General features: G+C 35.9%; 4 protein-coding genes across 4 annotated transcripts; 1 reads left to right on the top strand and 3 right to left on the bottom strand.

The window, feature by feature from the left end:
• The first annotated feature begins 281 nt into the window (after positions 1–281).
• LOC18026104 (receptor-like cytosolic serine/threonine-protein kinase RBK2) lies at positions 282–3,409 on the top strand. The gene is made up of 7 exons (XM_006409044.2): positions 282–682; positions 759–1,019; positions 1,198–1,355; positions 1,466–1,545; positions 1,643–1,778; positions 1,997–2,146; positions 3,073–3,409. Exons 1-7 carry the CDS (start codon positions 487–489, stop codon positions 3,253–3,255), a joined length of 1,164 nt encoding a protein of 387 aa, XP_006409107.1. The 5' UTR covers positions 282–486; the 3' UTR covers positions 3,256–3,409.
• A 3,850-nt stretch (positions 3,410–7,259) lies between these two features.
• Positions 7,260–8,267, bottom strand: LOC112089900. Its single transcript, XM_024160759.1, has one exon. It carries the CDS (start codon positions 8,265–8,267, stop codon positions 7,260–7,262), a length of 1,008 nt encoding a protein of 335 aa, XP_024016527.1.
• A 4,629-nt stretch (positions 8,268–12,896) lies between these two features.
• Positions 12,897–17,086, bottom strand: LOC18026103 (WD repeat-containing protein 75). The gene is made up of 16 exons (XM_006409043.2): positions 16,862–17,086; positions 16,596–16,781; positions 16,326–16,511; positions 15,841–16,246; positions 15,570–15,688; positions 15,393–15,470; positions 15,075–15,215; positions 14,916–14,960; positions 14,665–14,831; positions 14,426–14,504; positions 14,264–14,325; positions 14,037–14,166; positions 13,813–13,945; positions 13,557–13,723; positions 13,304–13,466; positions 12,897–13,206 (listed from the first exon to the last, which is right to left on the bottom strand). The coding sequence occupies exons 1-16, from the start codon at positions 16,979–16,981 to the stop codon at positions 12,992–12,994; spliced, it is 2,397 nt and encodes a 798-aa protein (XP_006409106.1). The 5' UTR covers positions 16,982–17,086; the 3' UTR covers positions 12,897–12,991.
• A 2,255-nt stretch (positions 17,087–19,341) lies between these two features.
• Positions 19,342–20,797, bottom strand: LOC18026102. The gene is made up of 3 exons (XM_006409042.2): positions 20,349–20,797; positions 20,038–20,135; positions 19,342–19,707 (listed from the first exon to the last, which is right to left on the bottom strand). Exons 1-3 carry the CDS (start codon positions 20,590–20,592, stop codon positions 19,654–19,656), a joined length of 396 nt encoding a protein of 131 aa, XP_006409105.2. The 5' UTR covers positions 20,593–20,797; the 3' UTR covers positions 19,342–19,653.
• Between the last annotated feature and the right edge of the window lie 243 nt (positions 20,798–21,040).

Below are 21,040 nucleotides of genomic sequence, written 5' to 3'. Positions count from 1 at the left end.
AAAATATGAGAATTAAAAATATACCTTACTTCTAATATTTATCTCCAAATTCCAAAATTTGCGAAAGATAAGAAAAAAAAGAGAGAGCGAAAAAATAAAAGTAATTTTGAGAACATGGATATCCTCAAGCGAAGCTACCTGCCTTGTGAGATAGAAAAAAAAAAAAGCATTGAAAAACAAAAAACAATTAAAGTCTCACCCACACAAAGTTCCTTCATCCTTTTCTATATTAACCCCAAACGCGAAAACCCAAAACGCGAAAACTCTGTTTTTCGCTACCTAATTCTCTGTGGATGCCCTCACCGTAAACCTTCACCAACCCAAATTTAATTCGTCTGTGTTTTTATTCACAAAGTACAAAAAACAGACAGATAATAATGCATCTCTCCCTTCTCTTCTCTGTCTCTTCTTCTTCCTCCTCCTCCTTCCTTCTGTGATTCATTATATGCATAAAACCTCGAGTTTTTTCTCTTCCATTAAGAAAAAATGAAGTACATTCGAAGCAACAGCTTGAAACGCCTCTTCTCCTTTAAACGACATAGTTTCGACTCCGAGTCCGAAAACTCAACTCCTCACGCCAAATGCGTCGAGGGTTTTCAAGAAACAGAGCAGTTTCAAAGACCCAAGTGGAAATGTTTTGCCTTTGAGGAAATCTACTACGCAACTAACGGTTTCAGCTCAGGTTCTGTCTCCAATTCTAGAAACTTCGATTCTCTACCCTTTTTTCACTAAAAGTGTGTTTTTTCTCTCCTTTGCAGAGAATTTGGTAGGAAGAGGTGGATTTGCAGAAGTGTATAAAGGGATTTTGAGTAAAAGTGGTGAAGAAATCGCCGTGAAGAGGATAACGAGAGGAGGAAGAGACGACGAGAGGAGAGAGAAAGAGTTTTTAATGGAGATTGGAACAATCGGACATGTCTCGCATCCTAATGTTTTGTCTCTTCTTGGTTGTTGTATTGACAATGGTCTCTATCTTGTTTTCATCTTCTCTTCAAGAGGCTCTGTTGCTTCTCTCCTCCATGGTATATAAATTCACAACCCTTTTCTAGAATTTTTTGTTGATCAAAATTTGATGCTTAATTTGCAGTTAAAAATCTTAGCTTTATGAGCAAAATTGAGGTTTTCTGCTTCTGGGTTGTTACAATTTCTGGTCTTTTTTTTTGAATTAAAGGTTTTTGTTTTTAATATTGTTTTATGTAGATTTGAATCAAGCACCATTGGAGTGGGAGACAAGGTATAAAATTGCAATTGGGACAGCAAAAGGGCTTCATTATTTACACAAAGGTTGTCAGAGAAGGATTATACACAGAGACATTAAATCCTCCAATGTTCTCTTAACCCAAGATTTTGAACCACAGGTACTCTGTTTCTTTTCTCTTCCTTAATAATTTTTATCTTTTTTTTCTTTGGTGTGTTCATTTAATTATCATATTAAAAAAAAAAAACAATTATCTTTTGTATGTTTTAGATATCTGATTTTGGGTTGGCAAAATGGCTGCCTTCTCAATGGTCTCACCATTCCATTGCTCCAATTGAAGGCACATTTGGGTACTTTATTTATTAAAAACTTATTTCCATTTGAAACTATATAACAAAGTGTGTGTTTCGTTTGAAAAGATTGATGAATCATTTTCAATAAAAACAGGCACTTAGCACCAGAGTACTATACACATGGGATTGTTGATGAGAAGACTGATGTATTTGCCTTTGGAGTGTTCTTGCTTGAACTCATTTCTGGTAAAAAACCTGTTGATGCTTCTCACCAAAGCCTACACAGCTGGGTAAATCCAAAATTTTAACCTGGTTTTCTTTACCATTTACCCGTTATTTTTATCAAATTAGCTATTCCTAATTTTTGTTTCGACTTATCTCCAAAACATTACTGTTATAAAAATACTTATATTTTTAAGGTGTGATTGGTAAAGGTTTTAGAAATTTTTTGTATAGCTTTTAAATCACTTCTTCACTATATTCATACCGATATATACATTTTAAACAGGCAAAAGCTATTATAAAAGATGGAGAGATTGAGAAGTTGGTGGATCCAAGGATCGGTGAAGACTTTGATATCCAAGAGCTTCATCGCATAGCTTTTGCTGCGTCTCTCTGCATCCGATCATCGTCTCCATGTCGACCTTCCATGATCGAGGTACGTTCATTAAGCCAGCTTTAATCATAAACATTAAGAGTTTACTTTTTATATATGTATTATATATTAATATTAGTATATTACTTTAGTTTATTTGAGATATTTGGTAGTTTCTTTTTCGTCCTAGAATGCTTCATTTGTTTGTTTTTCATTATTTATAATTGAAAAACCTAGCTTGTGCAGCAAAAGGATAATCTAGTATCACAGAAGTATAAAGTTTGTAAAAGCAAAAGTAGTTTTTATGATTGGCTCATAATAAGACGTAGTATCGTGTCGATATGTGTACTCAACGATTTGCATTTCAGTTAGCTCATCGGCTACGTGACTAAAAAGTGTCTTTGGTCATTATATTATGACATTTAATAATAAACTATAAATCTTAATTTAGTACCATATACACACAAAGCATATATATATATATATATATAGACATCTCTATGAAGATGCTTATTTTTTTTTTTAATAATTGAATAAGAGATAGGAACCTTTTTAACGTAAAAAGAAGAAAAGTAGTATAATAGATGAAAAAGCTCTATTACCGACACCTAATCTTAATCAAAGTCCTACAAAACAAAACAAGCACTATAATTTCTAAAACTAGATTTTGAGTCTGAGTATTGAATAAAGAAGAATAAGTACTAGTATTATATATGAAAAGAGACTCATTTACCGACACTTCACTTTAATCAGTATCCAATAAAAAACAAAATAAGAACTGCTAACAACATTTTTTAGATAAAAACACACATAACTTCATAAGTAAATACGATTTGTAGTTTCTACTACTCAATCATATACGTTTGTCAAGAAAAAATGTTACTACGTTATTACAAGGTTGATGATAAGGCATTTCCTAATTATTATTATCTTCTACCTTTTTAGTCTCTCTAATAATTATTTGGGTCTTTCGATTTGTGGTACATCAGGTATTAGAAGTACTACAAGGAGAAGAAATAGAGAACGAGAAATGGAAAATGGAAGAGGAAGAAGAAGAGAAAGAAGAGTTTTGGGGATATGAAGATCTTGAGGATTGTGAATGTGATTCTTCAATCTCGCTCTCTCCTCCTGACTCTATCTCTAATCGAAGTTCTTCGCATCGTAGTCGCTAGATCTAAAATTAGTTGTAAAATCAATTTTGTTTCCTTGTATATATTTGTTTAGAGTTGTCTATTTCATAAACACTTGTAATAGTCAATGAGGTGTTTTCTCTATTTATTTTTGGATGTCGACAGTTTCTATAATATTTTAACCAAACTCTATCCAGATTTTGCAAATCCCCATATAATCATATGATATCATCTCAGTAGAAGACATTAAGAGTTGGGGTCCCATGGTTTTGCATAAGTAAATAAAATGTTACTTATTATAGTGAACACAATCATTTTGATTTTTTTTTTCATCAAGTATCTTTTAAAAATTGTAAATGCAAATAAAATGTTTACATAATTTTCTAATGATGTTTGATAAATACTATTAAAATCTAAAAATTGTTTTCTCAAAAGCAAAAAGAAAAATAAATAATATAAAACAAAGATGAATTCAAATGCAAAGCAAAATTCTACTAAAACCTAAAAATATAGCAGAGCATCAATATCCCTCCTTTTTCTCAAAAATATGCTTTACACCATTTTTGATACAAAGAAAAATGTTTTGGAGCGTTCTACGCATTTTTACATGATGGTTCCAAATATATCCCTAAATTTTATCATTGTTTAATTGTAACTATTAATTTTTCAAAAAAAAAAAGAGATGAATAATGAGGGTTATAGGTATTTTAAACTGATCACTAGTATGCGTAAAACATTCCAAAACATATTTGAAAAAAAGTTGTAGAATCCCTTACGTTTTACAACAAATATCGTTTTAATTTTTTGACTAAAAATGTCTAATTTATATATATATATATATATATATATATATATATATATATATATGAACGCCCAACTTAATATTAATCAAATGTGAATACCGTAAGAAGTCCAAATGTCAATATATAGTACCGGGAACGATAAATAACTGTGCAACATTACTAATAAAAGTTTAAAACTATTAAGGAAAAACTACAAGTTAACTCTTTTTTGTCTCTTGTGTAATAAGTTACCATATACAGTTTTTTGTAGTTAAATGGAGTAAATAAATATGTGGATGTGTCTGTTTAAACTTTAGTTTTACATTATGAGATATCATATCTGGAAATAATCTGTTTGCAAGTAATCAGTAATAAAGATTGTCCACCAAAATCTAAGTAAAAGAATCTTCAAGATCGTTGAAGTCACCATTATGGGCATGCTTAGCCCTCGGATACCATTTGATGATCACTGATTTGATCTTAAACTAAACTAAAAAATATTAAAAATTGTAATTACATAATATGTTTTTAATCATAATAATGCCATTCTTGGATCAATACAACGATGATAAGTTAAGTGTAGATATTGTTTGGTGGGAGCCCATGCCAGGTGTATGGCACATACAATCATCGTAGTATCACTCTACATTTATTTTAATTTTATTGATCTGTTTAAAATTTAATCCCTAAACTACTCTGCAAAAGCACAGATGTGCAGTTGTAGTATCTAGGGGTCGAACCACAGACACAAGAGATCACTCAATAAACCTTATGTAGATGGAGTTACGCTAAGCCAAAATATGTGAAACAAATAACAATGCGACATAAATAAATAAAACAGCAATAAAAACGGTTTGTAAGTTCGATGTGATAAGGATTAGGTTTAGGGTGATTTTCAGGAGATCGATGAATGCAGATCAACTTAACTGATCAGGGTTCAGGTTTAAGCACAGTTCTTGAACTCGAAACACAGAATTATAATTAACCAACTTCCGTTGTGAGAATTATCTAAGTTAAAATCCTAGAATCCCAAATCCCTTTGCTAATCCTACAGATTTAAACCAGCCTTAATGCACAAGTTCGATATGTTCACAAAGCATCTAAACCAAGTTCCTTTGCGAATGGATACTTTGCTCAACCTAGGTTCTTTCCAGTTATTCAATTACACTTCCGTGTCAAATAGATATGAACCCTGACTAGCAAGTTAATCAAACATTCAGAGAAAACCCTAATTAAACCCTAAACCTAACAGGTGATCTACTCAGACTATGATTATTGAAACAACAAACATGATGAATAGAAAGCAATAGATTAAATCGAAATAGATAAAGGGGTTCGAAATCTTCTCTCTAAACGAATAGAGTTCAGACTTGTCTCCCAAAGCTCAGAAATCGCAAAAGCCGAAAACTCAGAGTATCTCTCTCTCAAAAATCTAAGGTTATCGTAAAAAGGGAATAAAAATCCTAAATATATCTCTAAGACACGTCTTGGGCTTCCTTGAAAATGTTTGGGCCCAACTCTTTCTTCAAATAGGAAACAAAAATCGCATTTTCCTTATTTCTCTGACAAGTGTCGAGCGTCACTCTCCATGGTGTCGAGCGTCACTAAAGCACAAAATCCATTCTTGACGAATTTGATCCTGACTAAGCTCCAAAGTGCTCCAAAGTCTCCAGTTAAGCTCCAAACGTACCTATGACCTGAAAAGACTCCAAAAGACTCGAAAGACACTAAAAAAACTCTATAAATAGAACTTATACCATGGTTAAAAACCATAAAAACCATGATATATCAACTCCCCCAGACTTAGCATTTGCTTTCCCTCAAGCAAACAGAACACCAAATAAGAGAAAGAGGTTTGAAAACACAGAGACTCAACCTTTCATTGGAACATCGCTTTGACTGATCACCCTGCAACTCAACTACCGTTTCATCATTCCAAATCGAACCACCATGTACTTCTCCGCAGACATTCACAGCTTTCCAGATTAAGTCCAAAATTCCACAACATTGTCCATAAACCCTCATCGCTGGATCTCACTGATGATTCAGATGCCAAGAACCTTCTAGATTCTTTCCCGTACTATACTCAAACAAATCAGCCTTACACACTTTGGTACTTTTCTCTCCCCCAGACTTGTTCTTTTCGCACATTCATCATCTTTTCTTTTTCTCTTTTTTTTTATGGCATATACACGATAAGGTTAAATCTGCGAGTACTGATGGTGTTTGTCATCGAGTCCCCGAGTTGTCCCTTACCTTGTATCAAAGGGTTTCAGCGAATAATGGGGTCATAGGAAACTTTCCTACCCCTCGCTTTCTTCCTTTGTGTGATCATTCCTACTTAGAAGTGAAATAATGGGATCATTGGAAACATTCCTAGCCCTTCTCTCCTAAGCGAAAATCATCTCAATCTTTTCGCCTTTATTTTTTTTTTCTTTCTTCTTCTTAGCTCGTTACAGGGAGAGAAACACCAACATTAATTTTCACACAGGCTTTCATTGATCAAGTACGAACGAGGAATCAAGCTCTAAGGCATTAGTCACATCAACGAATTAAAAGTGAAGTTCAGAACTTAGCTCAGGTTAGTGGATTCTGTTGGAAACATGGGCGCCTCTAGTCAACTGGTCAGCCTTTGGATTTTTCATTAGTCGGATCTAGACTGAATCTGCAGCAGTGGTCACTTAGGTGAAAGGTCAGCACAATAATTCCAGGAAAAGCATCATGATCTCCAACAGGTTTTGACTCAAAAATGTTTTGACACAACTGACTCTTAAGAAAAACAGACACAAGGTCAGCAACTACCTCCCCCAGACTTGAATAACACTGTCCCCAATATAATCAAATCCGAAGTTGGTGACAAAAGAGAAAAGAAACAGAACACAGAAAAAACGGAGAACTTACCTGGCTGCAATGATGGTGTCGCGCGACACTGATGATGGTGTCGTGCGACACTTATTCTCTTCGTACCAAATTGCAGCAGACTAATCCGAATTTCTGGTTTGACTCCGGTTACCTGATTTCCTTTTTTTTTTCTTTTTTTTTCACAGAAGCAAGTGACAAGCGACACCGATTGTGGTGTCGCTCGACACCAGGCTCTGCTTCACCTAAAAACACGAAAACGAAAAACGAAAATCAGCTGAAACAAAAAGACATATGTACAGACTTACCAGTGGATTGCCTTCCACCAAGCGCTTGTTTTAAGTCATTAGCTTGACTATGGATAAACTATGCATCTGGTGGATCAGACAGTGGCAAAGAGTACCTCTATGAAATTCGTCTCATCCATGGTGGTGTGTAAGCGTTGTGCGCATGAGGTCGTCCAAGGAATACAGGAATAACACCAGGGGGAGATCTGTGTTTGGGTGGCTTCAACCTATTCCCTGCAATATCATCAATAGAAAAACCAAGTGTTCTACGATAATCTCGTAGCTTGCGTCGAGAGACTGAATCTGCATCTTTCAAATCAATTTTGATGATATCGCAAGAATTAGGATTAGGCTCAAGAAATGCGTACCTTTGCTTTGGTGGAGATGGATGGAGTGCAATGTTTGGAGCTTCCTGATCAACATCAGTCACTGGTTCTGTAGACGTTTTCGTCAACTCAGGTTGATCTCTCACCTTCTCAGTATCAAACATGCTCTGATCTCCAACTATCACTTTAGGTATTGCACTGACTTGGAATGTCTGACCATCTATGGTGGGATCCTTCAGCTTCTCCATCTTGAAAGTCATGATGGTATCTCCCAGGTGGAGATCAAGGTTACCATGCTTGACATTAATTACTGCTCCAGCTGTAGCTAAAAACGATTTTCCCAGGATAAGAGGATCTTTGGGTTCCTCTCCATATTCTAGAACCACGAAATCTGTAGGAATGATGCAATCACCAACTTTAATCGGAACATCCTCCAAGACACCTTTTGGGATTCTTTTAGATCGATCTGCTAGGATTAGAGAAATCTTAGTTGGCTTGAAATCAATCATTCCAAGGCTTACAGCTACAGAGTATGGCATGAGGTTGACACTCGAACCAAGATCACATAGCGATCTCTTGAACCTCTCTGAGAAGATAGAGCAGTCCAAAACAAAGCTTCCTGGGTCTGAGAGTTTCTCTGGAATCTTATTCTGAATCACAGCACTGACCTGTTCAGAGATCATCATCACTCCTTCCTCATGACTCAGATTATTAGTCACCATCTTCTTCACATAGTGTCTGAGAGTAGGAGCAATCTTCACAGCATCAACCAAAGGAATCTCAATCACAAGTTTCTCCATCAAAGCCTTGAATCTGGCATCATCTATCTCCTGCTTGGACTTCCTAGGACTCCTTGGGTAAGGAACCTTAGGTTTGTAGACTCTTTCTTCAGCAGATTTCGGAATTTAAGCAATATCAGCGTTGCTCTGCAATTGGTGACGCGCGACACTGGTTGTGGTGTCGCTCGACACCGGCTCTGCAACTTCGAAATTTTCTTCAGATTCGTCCAACTCCACGATTTCATCCTCAGAAACACCCTTTTTCAGCACAGGAGTCAACTTTTTACCACTTCTTAACGAGATGACACTGCAGTAATGCCTAGGATTGGTATCAGTCTTCCCAGGAAGGAATCCTTCTTGCCTTTTTACAGACTCTGCAGTCTGAGCAACCTGAGTATCAAGCTTTTTCACATGAGTGTTCAGAGCTTCGATTTTTCCATTCAGATCCAGATACAGAGCATCAATCTTCCCATTGAAATCCACAGTCATCTCCTGCTGACCTTCCAAGATCTGTTCCAGCATAGACTTCACCTCATTATCAGGAGTTTGAGTAGGAGGAGAACCATAGTTCCTTGAAAAATTGTTGTTGGAGTATGATGTCTGGTACTGAGGTTTGGAGCTGTAACCATAAGAGTTATGATTATCTGTGAAGGTACTCTTCTGATTATTTCCATTGTAATTCGTGTTCCCTTGCTGAGTACCAAATCTCTGACCCTGAAATCCAGCTCCATTGATGAAGTTAACATTTTCTTCCTCAAAAGCTTCATCTGGTCCGAAATTCTGAACTTCTGCAGGGTATCTGACAGATTTCTTACCCACAAGAAGACTATGCACAGAATCAAGCTTAGCCTTCACCTCAGCAATCTGCGATCCATCCATGTTTCCAGCCTGCTTCTTTCGCTGATAGTCTGCATTCTTGGTACTATTGCTAGATGCCAAGTTTTCGATGAGCTCAACAGCTTCGTCTGGGTATCTGGTGTTGAAGTTTCCATTGCTCGCTGCATCAAGAGCCATCTGATACCTCCAATCAATACCTCTGAAGAAGATACCTAACAGCTGCACATCGCTGAAGCCATAATGGGGACAGTCTCGCTGGTACGATTTGAATCGCCCCCAAGAAGCTTTGAATGCTTCAGTTGGTTCCTGAGAAAAAGTTGAAATTTTCGTCATCAACTCCTCAGACCTAGCATCATCGAAAAAATTGTGCAGGAAGGCATTCCTGGTCTCTTCCCAAGTAGTGAGTGATCCTGGCTCCAACTGCTTCAACCAGTTAGCTGCTTCTCCAGCAAGAGAGTAAGGAAACAGCTTGCAGAGGAGGAAATCGTTGGACACTCCATTGTATTCGATGCTGGTGACCAAGTCCTTAAACCTCTCGATGTGATCCATAGGGTGCTCATGAGAGTGGCCATGGAAAGGATGCTGACCCACAAGAGTGTAGTACACAGGTTTCAGCTCAAAATCGTTTCTTTGAAACGCAGGGGCGCGAATCGCAGAACGATTTGCATAGAACTGCTCAGGCCTGTTGTAATCTCCAAGTGTTCGTCCACGACCAGCTGCAGGTGCGGGTTCTCTTACATTCCGATCTTCTGGAGCGTACCTCTGATGTGGAACGATCACAGCATTACCACGCGGTGCAGGTGGTGGATTCTGGTCAACAACATCCACTGGTAAAGGTGCTGGTGGAATGATGTTGCCATCTCCATCAAGCCTTTGGCCTCTCGCATTGCACACATGACCCTCTTTGTCTCTCCAGACTCCAACATCATCACGAACAAGTCCATTGGCGTTTTCCATCATTGCCGGATCTCTTGCTTTCCTGTTCGTTCGCTCTAACTCAGCTAGCTCTTCGTTGCTCAAATTCACTAGCGGGATGTCCTTGTTGTTTCTGGTTCCACGAGTATGCATAAACCTGAAACACCAAAAACAAAGAGAGAAAACGAAATAAGTAAACTAGGTTATAAAAAAAAAGGGTGTCGCGCGACACTAGGTCGAAAAACTTAGTCGACTCAAAAACTAGGTTTAATGGCGAAATCAAGTCCCCGGCAACGGCGCCAAAACTTGATCTGCTCAAAGTTTAATCCCTAAGCTACTCTGCAAAAGCACAGATGTGCAGTTGTAGTATCTAGGGGTCGAACCACAGAGACAAGAGATCACTCAATAAACCTTATGTAGATGGAGTTACGCTAAGCCAAAATATGTGAAACAAACAACAATGCGACAGAAATAAATAAAGCAGCAATGAAAACGGTTTGTAAGTTCGATGTGATAAGGATTAGGTCTAGGGTGATTTTCAGGAGATCGATGAATGCAGATCAACTTAACTGATCAGGGTTCAGGTTTAAGCACAGTTCTTGAACTCGAAACACAGAATTATAATTAACCAACTTCCGTTGGGAGAATTATCTAAGTTAAAATCCTAGAATCACAAATCCCTTTGCAAATCCTACAGATTTAAACCAGCCTTAATGCACAAGTTCGATATGTTCACAAAGCATCTAAACCAAATTCCTTTGTGAATGGATACTTTGCTCAACCTAGGTTCTTTCCAGTTATTCAATTACACTTCCGTGTCAATTAAGCAACCTAAGATCTAAGTTCTAGGTGGCCAGTCCAGAATTAGCTTTAAGAACAACCTAAGGTGAAGAACAAATAGATATGAACCTTGACTAGCAAGTTAATCAAACATTCAGAGAAAACCCTAATTAAACCCTAAACCTAACAAGTGATCTACTCAGATATGATTATTGAAACAACAAACATGATGAATAGAAAGCAATAGATTAAATCGAAATAGATAAAGGGGTTCGAAATCTTCTCTCTAAACGAATAGAGTTCAAACTTGTCTCCCAAAGCTCAGAAATCGCAAAAGCCGAAAACTCAGAGTATCTCTCTCTCAAAAATCTAAGGTTATCGTAAAAAGGGAATAAAAATCCTAAATATATCTCTAAGACACGTCTTGGGCTTCCTTGAAAACGTTTGGGCCCAACTCCTTCTTCAAATAGAAAACAAAAATCGCTTTTTCCTTATTTCTTTGACAAGTGTCGAGCGTCACTCTCCATGGTGTCGAGCGTCACTAAAGCACAAAATCCATTCTTGACGAATTTGATCCTGATTAAGCTCCAAAATGCTCCAAAGTCTCCAGTTAAGCTCCAAACGTACCTATGACCTGAAAAGACTCCAAAAGACTCGAAAGACACTAAAAAGACTCTATAAATAAAATTTATACCATGGTTAAAAATCATAAAAACCATGATATATCACTCTACATTTATTTTAATTTTACAATACCGTAAGAATACATTTTCGTATAATGATAATACAAATAAACATTTGAATATCGATTTGTATTATCATTATACAAATAAAGATTTTCACTTGGATTAAGATCTATTTGTTTATAATAAGTTATTTGTTTGTTCTCTAGTAATATTAATTAGTGTCCGGCTCTCTTAGCTAGATCATGGCGATAATTTTTGAAAGGTATAGTTTTTTTAATATAAATAATTTTCGTATTCAAATATTTCTCATCTTCGAACCTAAAATCATTTTTGAACTCAAAATGTTCTTAAATTGGAGTGGAAAATATACTGCCCGTAGTTATTCTGAACTATGAATATATAAAATTAAACACCATAAGATAAATTGTTCCAAACAAAAAAAAAAACATCTTGAGATAAAAAGTAGAAAAGCAAGTACATTTGTTCCATCAAAAGCCAGAGACTCCGACTATTTACAGCAAAAAAGAAGTATAATTGGCGTTTGTAAGTTTATAATCATAAAAAAAACTTAAAAAAAAAAATATATATATATATATATATATATATAATATAAAAAAGTTTATCATTACCTTAACAAGAAATTTTAAAATTATAGAAAAAATTGTATACATAAATTCCAAGTCGCTCGGGCAAATCAATTTTATTCTAGCTTTCAGTTGGGACTGTTAATCGTAGAAAGTTCTAAGTAATGTGATAAAACATCTTGTAATACTTTTTTGTTCTTTAAACGATGACCTGCGGCGAGTTATTATATTACTTCATTTAAATCATCTTTTGTGGTTAATAAAGTTTATCTACAAAGTTGGCTAGCCAATTCAACTACATTTGTAGAATTTTGTTTTCAAACTTCCATTAATCTTGGATAAACAGTCTTTTTTCAAAAGGAATAAACAATGATCTTTTTCATCCTTTCTCAAAAGTAGAAAACTTTTCCAATACGTAACACAAACCTTACAAACTATTGTCCTACTTGCATGTGGAAATAAAAATAAAAAGTTTATCCCCAAACCAATAACCTTTTTTCATCTTACATAAAATGTAATTAGTGCAACGTTTTGGACCACCAAAAAGACTTATCGATAATATACATATAAATAGACCTCGAATCAGTAAATATTAAATATTTATTTTGTATTCCCAACTTTAATAATGCAAAAGATGTTAGTTAAAACATTTGGATATTGGAATATTTTTCCTTTGGTGGGTTAGGAGCACCTGACTCGTTTTACAATTATTGAGACTCTAAAACGGCTCCAAATTGTTTTTGCTTACCTCTCAATTCCATTTGGTATGGTTCAATGTACAAAACCACGGTTCAAACTTTGGTAAATCCAATCTATATTCCGGTTCAATTTTATATAATAAGATGTGGTGTGCAGCTGAAAACCGATATTCTTAAACCGATATCCTCAAAAACCAATATTCTTACAAAACCATTTTGTAGCTAAGTTTGTGTTAAAGCCAGACTCATTCCACAACGGCTGTTCTTTTCTCCATTAGTGACTCAAAGAACTCAGCACATAGTTTCTGAAGAGGCGGGAAATTTAGTGTAGAACCGCTGAATATCGTTTCCCACGGTCTCTCTGACGACACAAACGGTGTTGCCAACGACTCATCATTCTCCAATCTCTTCTTGTCATAGTCTGGTAACTGCCCGTAAAGCGACGTGTACCCGAAATCTCCTAAAAAGATTTGAGGCATTTTCGATTAGTAACATGGCAAAAAAAAAAGAGGGTTCAAAAGAAGAAAGAAACCTTTCTTGATTTGTTTTGAATTTACCTGTCTCTTCGTGACTAGCAAGACCCTCGTAGTCAATGGCGCTACGCTCATGTGTCTCATCGCTATTAGGATCAAAAACAACATACTCATGGCTTCCATTTACATATGCAAGACGAAGCTGAGACTTGTCTCCTTCTATAAATGAGATTGATCCTCCCTCAGCCTGCAATTTAGACATTATGGTTTCACTCTTTTTTGGTTTCATTCTCTCCTTCTCAACGGTTAAATTTTAACGGGTGTTCTTTTGTCATACCTTCATTACGGTCCATATAGATACCGGCTTAGGATCTGATCCTTTAAACAAGAGAATGGCACCATCTCTACCCCGGAAGATATTCTTTTTAGATTTACTCTTTTTAAAAGTTTTTGGGATCAGAGCCAAGACTGCAAAAGCCGATGAATCTAATGCAGAAGTGACAGCTGCAGAACGAGAAGAAACATTTACTAAGCAAAACACACAACAAGAGTTTTCATGGAGACGTTAAACAAAGCGTTATCAAGTTTTTTACCTTCTATGCGTAATCCATACGACCATGATAAAGATAGCTTTGATGTATTCCAAACAGATAACTCGGGTTTCGGAAAATGGGATGCAGCAACAAGGAACTCAGACTTCCCAACGAAACACAGCTTTGTGATTGGCTGTAATATATATTGAAAGATTTAAACATCAGTCATTATGAAAAAGGCTCTAATTTTTTTAATGGAAAAAGGAACGGTTTTTTTTTTTTACCGTTAGAGTCGCTCCTAAAACAGACAAGAGAATGTTCTTGTCCGGATTCCAAAGCGTAATAACATTCTCAGCCGCAACAGCCAGAACAGTGCCATCTCCAGAGAAAGCAGCAGCAGTCATTGGCTTTTTTCTGGAAAGTATTCAAGAGAAGGGAATATATAATTTAATCAGCCAAGGAGAAACATTTGTGAATGTTGAAGATTCCCAATGCACAGAGAAGCTATTACTTATAAGAGCCAACTGCGTGACATATCCAGCTAGAGTCCTTGTCGCTGTTGCAAACCCATATCTGATACGGCAATAGAGATGTCAATGATAACAAATAAATAGGATACACTGAGACTGAGACTGAGAGATATGATATAATATAAAATCAGTTTAAGAACTACCTTGAAGTCCCCACCAAACGATGTACTGACTGCCATGGAGCGGGTAGGGTTGAAGGCAATGGCTGAGACACCAGCATCCCTATAAGATATACAGAAGGAGAAACATTTACTCTCATGTAGAGGATATAACAGTTTGCAATCAGAGAAAACGAAATCTAGATTTCCTGGGTTTACAAGAAATGATAAAAGACAAGAACAAACAAAGCTTGAAACATCAGCAGAGGGTGAGTGTAGTTAACCTGTGCGGTTCATATACGATAGTTGATAAGGTGAAAGTTTTGTTGTCTGCTTCAGACACCCAAAACTTGAGGGACACTAAACCTCCTATGCCATCTTCTGGAAGTTTCACCTCGGTTGTACTCATCACTGAGCCATCTAGGGAGAGAGCAACAGCTGTCACTACAACCTATTACCGTATCCTCAAATTATCACCAAACGAAAATAATCTGAGGTTATAAACCCAAATAAAGTAGCAAGGAAATGTACTTACTGTGATTTCATCTCCGGGTTGATGGTTTCTCTCACAAACTTGAATCTGCAAAAAGAATTGGTTCAAAAGTTAACCTTAAAACTATCACATACCAACTTAGCGAATTCATGTAGAAAGTGTAAAGAGCTTCTCAAATGTATCTTGGAGCCACATACTAACCTCCGAAATTCCCCGGTCATTAAGAAGATTGTATAGCTGAACACAATAATTCTCTGTGCACAAAGCAGCTATGCCAGAAGATCGATCAAAAGCAACAGTACTAGCCAAACCTTCATACATTTTAGGCAATGATGGGGGAGGCTGAAAAGCAAACACGCACGGTGACGTAAATACCATACCATATAAAAAGAAGATAAAAGAGAGGTTACTAGCTTCCAAGGTTAACCAGTTGTGAGAATTTCTAGAAGAAAAGAACCGTTGACCAAACCGACAAGAAAATGTTTTCAGGTACTGAATTGAAAAGTTTCGAAAACGAACCTTGATTCCAGAAATGGTCCTTAAGATCTCCATGGAAGGCATTTTAAGAAAATGGATCTGATTATCTGCACAAACCACCTGCAGCTCTTGTTATCAGTAAAATCAGGAAAACATTCCAATTTCTGTTTGCAGCAGGTTGTGTGTTAGATCAGATTGAAACAGTAAGCTTCGACTTACAGAAGAAAGAGTTGGATCTGGTGACCACATGAAATACAACAAGGGAGACCCTATTCTTGGTAAAAATTTCTTCTTCCCTGTGTCTAGCTGCCAAACGACAAGTACTCCTTCCCTTCCCCCTAAAAGAGTAAGAAAAAAGATGCAATATAGAGTAAATTTTTTTCATGACCTACTAGCTTATATCGGATGATAAAAACACTGAAGTCTAGTCTAGCTGCGTACAAACACACTTTTACGCGGTCAATGTAAGCAGATAATAACTCAGTCATACCTGAGTATAAATATGCTCCATCGGATGAGAAATTAAGGACATTTACTTCAGCAGAGTGCCAATGCCACGTAGTGCAAGATTCAGCATCATCTTCATCTCTCACCCCAGGGTTGTCCATATCAACCACTGTTCTCAAATTTTTCTTTTGATTACCCAAGACAAGTTTCCTATTACCGAATCCTCTCCATATCAACACTCTTCCTGTTACATCTCCGGCAGCTATAATTCTCTCCGTGGGATGAAATGCAAAAGCATTGATAACCTTTGTGTGATGTAGTGTCATCTTCCTGGAAACACCATTCTTTGATCCTCCAGAAGGAACATCCCATATATGAATTTTGCACTTGTGACGGATTCCGAAAAATTCTCCTGAGGGGCTGATAACAATCGATTTCGGTTCTTCCGTCTACACAAGAAGATAAGCTTTTAACTTACCAATCAAATCAAAGACACAAGTCTAACATATAACTCCTTATAAAACTTACCTCTTTCAAAGTATCTCCGCGGGGAAGACGCTCTTTTGCTAGGTTAACTCTTCGAATGTGTCCACGCAACTCTTTGGAACCTTCTCTGACCACACTCGTATCCTCAACAGAGACATAAGCAACCAACTTACTAGAATCACGGCGTTTATCAGTTTGCTGAGGCTCACTCAACAGAGATGGAATGACCTAGAGAGAAAAAAAAAACAAGAAGATAGATTCAAGAGATTTCCCAAATACTAATTAGCCAAAGTCTTCAACTTTTTAACTTACCATGGAGTAAATCGGAAGTTGAGCATCAATGGTTTTCAAAAGCTCAGGTCCTGAGAAATCCCAATGACGAATGGTACCATCGAGAGACGCAGTCCAGCAATAGCAGAGGATCTTTTGAGCCGCACTCGACGCAGGAACAACAATTAGAGTCGTCACTGGAGCTGTGTGACCCTCAAGCGAAGTAATCTGAAGGGTAAAAAAGGAAACCTATAAATTAACAATTCAAGGAGAAACCTTTGACAAGATTTTCGAGGAAAAATGGTTACTTGTAAACCAGTGGCGGCGCTGAAAACGGAGACAGTGTTTCCTGTGCAGACAAGGAGCTTCTTAGCGTCGTTGGAGAACGACGGAGGTGAAGTGACATAGCTTCTTCCGCCGCAAATCATGGTTTTATTAATCTCCGGCGAAAAAAATTGACGGAGAGGCGGAGAGTCAGGGTAGAAGAAGAAGAAGAAAGCAGCCGCGCAAAATTGGTCCTTCAAAAGCCCTAACTAAACCTTTCTTCGTGTGTTTTTTTTTTAAATTAAATTAAATTCCAAAAGATTTTTCTTTTCATTTAATCGGAGACGGAGAACATAAAAAGACGTTAAAAATGTTGGGATAAGTCTGACCAAAAATGAATAATTGGGCTATTATCGAAGAATCGGTTATTGTTGGGCCTTAAATATAGCCAGGTCCAATATAACAAATATTCAAAATTAAGTGGTCTTCAATCATTGTCTAGGGCAAATCGTTGCTCTGAGCAAAATATCCGTTAGATTTGCTTAGATCCATTATTCATTTCGATTTGATCCGATATTCGTAATTTTACGGAGCAAAAAAAATACTAAAATTGAATATCCGTTAAAAATAAAGCAAATCACAAATATTAAAAAAAAAATCCAGACGGATATCCGCTCCGCTCTGGTTTAAGTATATATGTATATATATAGATAATAATTCATATAAACTGTATAATAATTATATATAGATGTAATTTTTTTGAATTGTTGTTAATAAATTTTATTATTATATATATTAAAGCTTAATAAGTTAAGAAATTTTTTTTTAAAAAAAAATATTGTTATTTTTGACAAAATTTTGAATTTTTTTTATTTTTATTTTAAATATATTATTATTAAAATATTTTTATGGAGCGGATCGGATATCCGGCAAATATTTGGATTTTTGTTGGATATCCGGAAAGCGGATATCCAGATAATTACAGAGCAAATACGGATCGGAAAAGTGATGATCCGGACAGAACGGAGCGGATCACGGATATCCTCAAAATCCAGGATATTCGCTCCGCGTCCACCCCTACTATATATACAGATATGCAAGCAATTCAATTTTTATTTTTCAACGCATAAATTTACGATAGATGATTCAACTCACAATATTGGAGACCTTCTTGAAGTCTAAATCTACCGTTTGCAATAACTTGCTTAGTAAATAAGAAATGGATCATTTTCAAATCATGTTGTAAAAAAAAAAAAAAAAACAAATTCATGTTTTCAATTGATAAAATGTGAGTTTGTGCATCGAACTTAGGGCTTGATTGGTTTAAACGCAGCAGTTGCGGTTGCGAGTACGGGAATTTGCGGAAGCGGACGATTGCGGTTTTGAGCGTTATTCGGCGGTTTGCACGACAGGTTAAAGTTTTTAAGGCGGATCTGTTTGCGAGACAATTTTGACTGGCAAACCAACGATTGTTTTAGCAGTTAAACATAAAATTACCAAAATAAACATCATATATAATTATAAAAAAAAACAGAAAACTATATTATTATGATTAATATCAAAATCAATAGTTTAAAATAATTAATAAATTATAAATAAATACTAAATAATTATTTTAAAAATTAAAAAAAATTATAATAATATGTTTTATTTCAATTATTGGGAACATCACCCAAAGTTGTGTCTAGTAATGTAATAGACTAGAAAAAAATTGTTCCAATACGTGGATCTTCTGGATTTGTCTTATGCATGATGTAAAATTTCTTCAATTGATCTAATCGATTTTTTATACGATTCCAACTCAAATCAACTCCAAATTGCTCATTAGTATTCTTCAAAATACGTTCTTTCTATAGTGCATTCAAAAATCTAGGATATTTATCTTAACTTTGTTTTTCCACAATAATCCATTGAAGTAACGCATATGTCATCTCGTTTGATTATGTAACTTTCTGAAGAACAAAAAAAAAATTATAACAAACTAATTTTGTAATTAATAAGATATATATTTAGAATTTTTTACTTTAAATTTAAAAGTGAAAACAGAACAATTAATATAAATAAATTAAACTAAAGTATTATGACACTTATGCTTGTACCTTAATTTTCTTCAACTGATATGAAAGCCATGATTAGAGATTACAACTTGATAGAAAAAGTGAGAGGTTAGAGTTTATATATAAAAGAAGATTAGTAGGATTAGGGTTTTATAATTGTTTTTAACGTGATTTTTTTTTTCTAGCGTGATTTTATTTATTTTTATTTTTTTACCCAACTGCTACCGCTCGCAACCGCCCGCAACCGCAAACGCTGGCGAGAAGCAGCTTTTGAATTTCAGCGATATAAAACTATACGGAGCGGTTTACAACGATTTCTATAATTGTGATAAAACGCCACTAACCGCTACTATTGCAAACGCAACGTTTGCGGATGATAGCAAGTGAACCAATCAACACTTTAGTAAATTGTTTGTTCACGAAAGAAAAACTTAAGCAACTTGTTTCCATATTAAAGACATAACATATACTAGTAAGTAGTAAATTATAAACGATAGGGTAAAAAGTAAACAATGTGATTAAACTTACAACAAACCAAATGATCAATGCAAACACTCCATTTTTCCTTTGGAGATTTCACCCCTAATACATAAAACTACAATGGAACTACCGTTGTTTCTCAAAAACACCAAAAGAGAATCACTCTAGGGTTAAATGGATTCAATGATCGATCATCTGAAGAAAACTTTTATCAAGACTCAAGCTTCTTTTTTTTTAACTCTCCCAGAAAATCAGGTTTTGGAACTGACCAAAGGCACAAGAAGTGAATATATGGTTGCTTATACGCTCTGCACTTTTCCCGGCATCTCCTTTGCTTTCACGCTCTTCATTTCCTGCATTCAACCACAATGTGTTTTGAGTAAGTCCAATGGATGTCTATCGTTGAATTCATTAGCTTAGAAGGGAAACAAGAAGTAACGGAAAAAAAAAAGAAAAAGAGAGCAGAAACAAGCTTTGCTTCTAAGCTTACCTACAATGTACATGAAACATAATGTTATCCAACTAATTAGCTAACAAAAAAACACTGATGAAACAAATCGAAAATATGAGTTCGGTAATGATAGAAGAAACTAGCACATATAAAGGTCCAAGAACCGCAAGAACGAGAAACTACACAAAGCAATGAACACAAAAACTTTCTCAAAGGTCTAAAGAACACTTACTGATCCTTTGCCTTCGTAATACTCATCCAAAGCCCACTGGTACTTAGATTGGTTTAACCCAAACCACCTCACCAAATGATCATCCACGCTTGAATGTGCTGTAGCAAAAAGGTTTAACACACAGACAAGAATGTCAAAATAACAACAATTCATGGTAGATTAGCAACAATCTCCAACTTTCCAATTACTTAACAAAGATAGACTCTTTACATCAATTTCCAATTACTTAACAAAGACAATCTCAAACCCAAGATCCGAAAATGAGGAAACTTTTCTTCTCAAAATCAGTCAGATTTCTGTCGGTTTCTTACCATTTTGAACCTTTGTGACGGCGTTTTTGAAGAACCCCAAAACTGAGCCGTCCTGTTCAGAGGAAGCCACCGATTTGAACTGCTGAGGCGGAGGAAGAACCGGTGGTGGAACGATGGGCTTCTGAGACACGGCGGCAGAAGATTCAGGTGGTTTTGGAGTCGCCGGAGGAGTCATGAAGACAGTGTAAGGCCCGATTTTTCCGATGACAGGCGGAGGAGTTGATGGGTCTTTGTTGATCGGCATCTTGAGGTGAATTTGGAGAGAAAATGGAAGGAAATTTTTGCAGACAAAGAATCTGAGAAAAAGAAGAAGTAGCTTCTCAACTAGTTGTGTTGCAAGTTGCAGACAGTGAAAGTGAAGACGGTTTATTTCAGGGTAATCTAGAGAGTGAGGTTTTGGTTCGCTCAATCTCTGTGTTTCAAAGCGTAAATGTACTTTACTTTTCACACTCGCCAAAGAGTCAAAGAGACAGTTCATGTTTCTATTCTTTTTTCTTTTCCGAATCTCTTATTTTTTTTTGTCTTTTTATATATTTTTCAATTTTAATCTCCTAAAAAAATATTATTTGAGGACACCAAAAATTTAAGGACCTTTGTATATATTATTGTCACAATTTAGAGTTGTGTAATTCTGAGAAACCTTCATTTTTTAATTAATTTGTTATTCTTAGTAACTTAAAAAAAATCTATAT

The sequence above is a fragment of the Eutrema salsugineum genome, unplaced genomic scaffold (assembly GCF_000478725.1).
Source record: "Eutrema salsugineum unplaced genomic scaffold, Eutsalg1_0 scaffold_11, whole genome shotgun sequence".
Lineage (NCBI taxonomy): Eukaryota > Viridiplantae > Streptophyta > Magnoliopsida > Brassicales > Brassicaceae > Eutrema > Eutrema salsugineum.
This window is presented reverse-complemented; position numbering and strand designations above follow the sequence as displayed.

Excerpts from the sequence above, each read along its gene's own strand:
- LOC18026102 (XM_006409042.2), bottom strand. The coding sequence starts at position 20,592 with ATGCCGATCAACAAAGACCCATCAACTCCTCCGCCTGTCATCGGAAAA. Across the intron at positions 20,136-20,348 it reads CGTCACAAAGGTTCAAAATG|CACATTCAAGCGTGGATGAT; the intron begins GTAAGAAACCGA and ends TTTTTGCTACAG. Across the intron at positions 19,708-20,037 it reads ATTACGAAGGCAAAGGATCA|GAAATGAAGAGCGTGAAAGC; the intron begins GTAAGTGTTCTT and ends GGTTGAATGCAG.
- LOC18026103 (XM_006409043.2), bottom strand. The coding sequence starts at position 16,981 with ATGATTTGCGGCGGAAGAAGCTATGTCACTTCACCTCCGTCGTTCTCC. Across the intron at positions 14,832-14,915 it reads AACCCGGAGATGAAATCACA|GTTGTAGTGACAGCTGTTGC; the intron begins GTAAGTACATTT and ends ATACGGTAATAG. Across the intron at positions 14,505-14,664 it reads ATCGTATATGAACCGCACAG|GGATGCTGGTGTCTCAGCCA; the intron begins GTTAACTACACT and ends TATATCTTATAG.
- LOC18026104 (XM_006409044.2), top strand. The coding sequence starts at position 487 with ATGAAGTACATTCGAAGCAACAGCTTGAAACGCCTCTTCTCCTTTAAA. Across the intron at positions 1,546-1,642 it reads CCAATTGAAGGCACATTTGG|GCACTTAGCACCAGAGTACT; the intron begins GTACTTTATTTA and ends CAATAAAAACAG. Across the intron at positions 2,147-3,072 it reads GTCGACCTTCCATGATCGAG|GTATTAGAAGTACTACAAGG; the intron begins GTACGTTCATTA and ends GTGGTACATCAG.
- LOC112089900 (XM_024160759.1), bottom strand. The coding sequence starts at position 8,267 with ATGGAGAAACTTGTGATTGAGATTCCTTTGGTTGATGCTGTGAAGATT.